Source organism: Herpailurus yagouaroundi, unplaced genomic scaffold, assembly GCF_014898765.1.
Source record: "Herpailurus yagouaroundi ecotype Mexico unplaced genomic scaffold, PumYag 62318, whole genome shotgun sequence".
Lineage (NCBI taxonomy): Eukaryota > Metazoa > Chordata > Mammalia > Carnivora > Felidae > Herpailurus > Herpailurus yagouaroundi.
In genome coordinates this window covers 552-2,879 of record NW_024416268.1, presented here as the reverse complement: position 1 = coordinate 2,879, position 2,328 = coordinate 552, and the positions used below count along the sequence as shown (strand labels likewise).

Genomic DNA, 2,328 nt, shown 5'->3' with positions numbered 1-2,328 from the left:
AGAAGTCAGAATAATTGCCGTCCCAAAGGAGAGATAGACCGTGACTGGAAGAGGCACAGGTGTTCCCTTGTGGTCCTAGTACCTTTTTTAATGAGTGCTGATTCCACAAGTACAATGAACTGAATTGCATCAAGCTGTGCTCAGAATACTTTTAATAATATATGTTCTTTTTTGCGTGCCTGGGTGGCTAGTCACTTAAGTGTCCAACTTTGGCTCATGTCATGATCTCATGGTTTGTGAGTTCGAGCCCCACATCAGGTTCTGTGCTGACAGCTCAGAGCCTGGAGCCTGCTTGGACCCTGTGGCTCCCTATCTGGCCTTCCCCTGCTCACTCAGTGTCTCTCTGTCAAAAATAAACAAACATGAAAAAAATAATATATGTCCTTTTGAATGTATACTATACTTCAGTAATCTTTTTTTAATCTGGGTGCAGACCCCTAAGTCACACCCTTTCTTCTCTACTGTCTATTCTAAATATTTAAGGAATATGTACTTTAAATCATCCTAGAAGTTATATACACATACACATACACACAAAGAAGAAAGAAATTGGCGGGAGGAGCCGAGAGGTGGGTGAATGGCAAAGAAACTCTAGCTTTATTACACAAGCATGGAATCAAATTCCTTTGGAGAGAGTGGGGGTGGAATGGCTTCTTCGGACGACTTCAGAGCAATTAGGGAACAAGAGATCATGGATCTGCCCCTAAAGTGCTGGAGACCTCTCAATCTGGGGTTAGGAAAAAAGGTGACCTCCCTTGTGGTCCAGGGGTCTCCTCCCTCCACAGACCCGGGGCTGGGAGGCAGCAGAGGGCACAGCCTCCCCAGAGTCCCAGAAGGCGGCGCTGCATCCCGGAGGCGCGGGCCGGGACTGTCTGGTGCTTCTTCGCCCGTAAAGTGCACTAGGGAACGCGGGCCCGGCTCTCACTGGTTCATCCCTCCAGGCACAACCCGTCCCATGGCTGAGAGGTCGCGCGCCGTGGCCCGCATCTCACGCCCAGGCAATGGGAAGCGGCAGAGTCTCACCACGGGTGCCAGGTTCACTCCCAGGACTTGGCACGCTTGGCGCTGCGCTTCTGCCAGGCTGCTCTCGACCCACACGTCGCCGACTACGGGGATGGTGGGCAAGGTGGTCAGCGTCGGGGTGGCCGCCCTCCCACTCTCCTCTCTCTCTCCTCTCCTCCCACTCTCCTCTCCTCTCTCTCTCAGGCTGCGGCCCCCGGAGCAGGGCGCGGGGGCCGCGGGCTTGCGGAGGCTGCTGTCCTCGCGGGACAGCGGCGGCGGGGGCGGCACCTTCCTCTGGCCGACCACGACCGTCCGAGATCCGTGGCGCCTCCTCCTGGCAGCTGGCCGGCGCGTCCGGACGCGGGCCTCGGGGGGCTGATGCCCCAGCGTGTACACCACCTTCTCCTCAGGCGCCTCCAGCGCGGCCCTTACTGCAGCGCTAGAGGCTCCTCCCCAGGTGGCCGGGGCCAGGGCCTCCCGGGGCCTGCGCCGCCGCCTCTTCATGCGGCTCAGGAGGTGAGGCCGCTAGGGGCCGCCCGCGCTTGCCAGGTCTCGCTGCCGCCGCCGGGCCCTGATGAATTTCCTACCAGGAAGCCAAATCAGGCAGCAGGCTGTTGAGAGTTACACCGCAGTTGCTAGGAGACCAGGCGCTTTGTGAGGTCACAGTGTCTGCGTATCCTATCACTGCCGGCTGCCCAAAGCTGCCTTAGGTTGGGCTGTGTTTAAGTTTATGCCCTTGAGAAAGACCTGCACGTAATCCTACCTGAGAAGGCCCATAGTTCTTGATGAGTTCAAGAGGGTTGTCCTCGACGTGAATGCCCTGGTGCCTCAGCCTCCATTAAATCCATCTCACATGAGATGACACTTCGCGGTGGAGAGTACACACAACTTGCAATCAAACATGACTGTAAGAGGGTTTTAGCGAATTAAATGCCTTGTCATGCAACGCACTGAAAGCCAAATTGAAGTAACTACTCTACTCTTTCAAAGAATACACATATACTGTGCCTTGCTTAGGGTTCCATATGTGTGTTGCTATAGCTCGCAGTTCAGGAAGCTGTTCTTCACAGCAGCAGCAAACAGTTTGCCTAGTTAGTATGCATGCTCACTTTCACGCAGCTTACGGAAGACCACGTCATTGTGTGCTTAAGAGCAAAGCGTCAACGAATTCTGCGTGAGTGGCCATGAGGGCATTCAGTGCCACTAAAACCTATTCGGTACCTACCAATTCATAATATTTCAGGTAAGTCATACACAAGGTAGTAATAGACCGAATGGGATTCCAAGGGTAGAAAATGTGTTACACCGTCCGTGTAAGTGCTTTTG

The 2,328-nt window shown here is 54.3% G+C and overlaps 1 protein-coding gene across 1 annotated transcript; it reads right to left on the bottom strand.

Moving 5' to 3' along the window:
• Window positions 1-733: 733 nt before the first annotated feature.
• LOC121024265 (uncharacterized) lies at window positions 734-1,600 on the bottom strand. Its single transcript, XM_040466525.1, is given in 2 exon segments — window positions 734-975; window positions 978-1,600. Coding segments are annotated over 2 exon segments (771 nt in total). The 5' UTR covers window positions 1,507-1,600.
• Window positions 1,601-2,328: the final 728 nt, after the last annotated feature.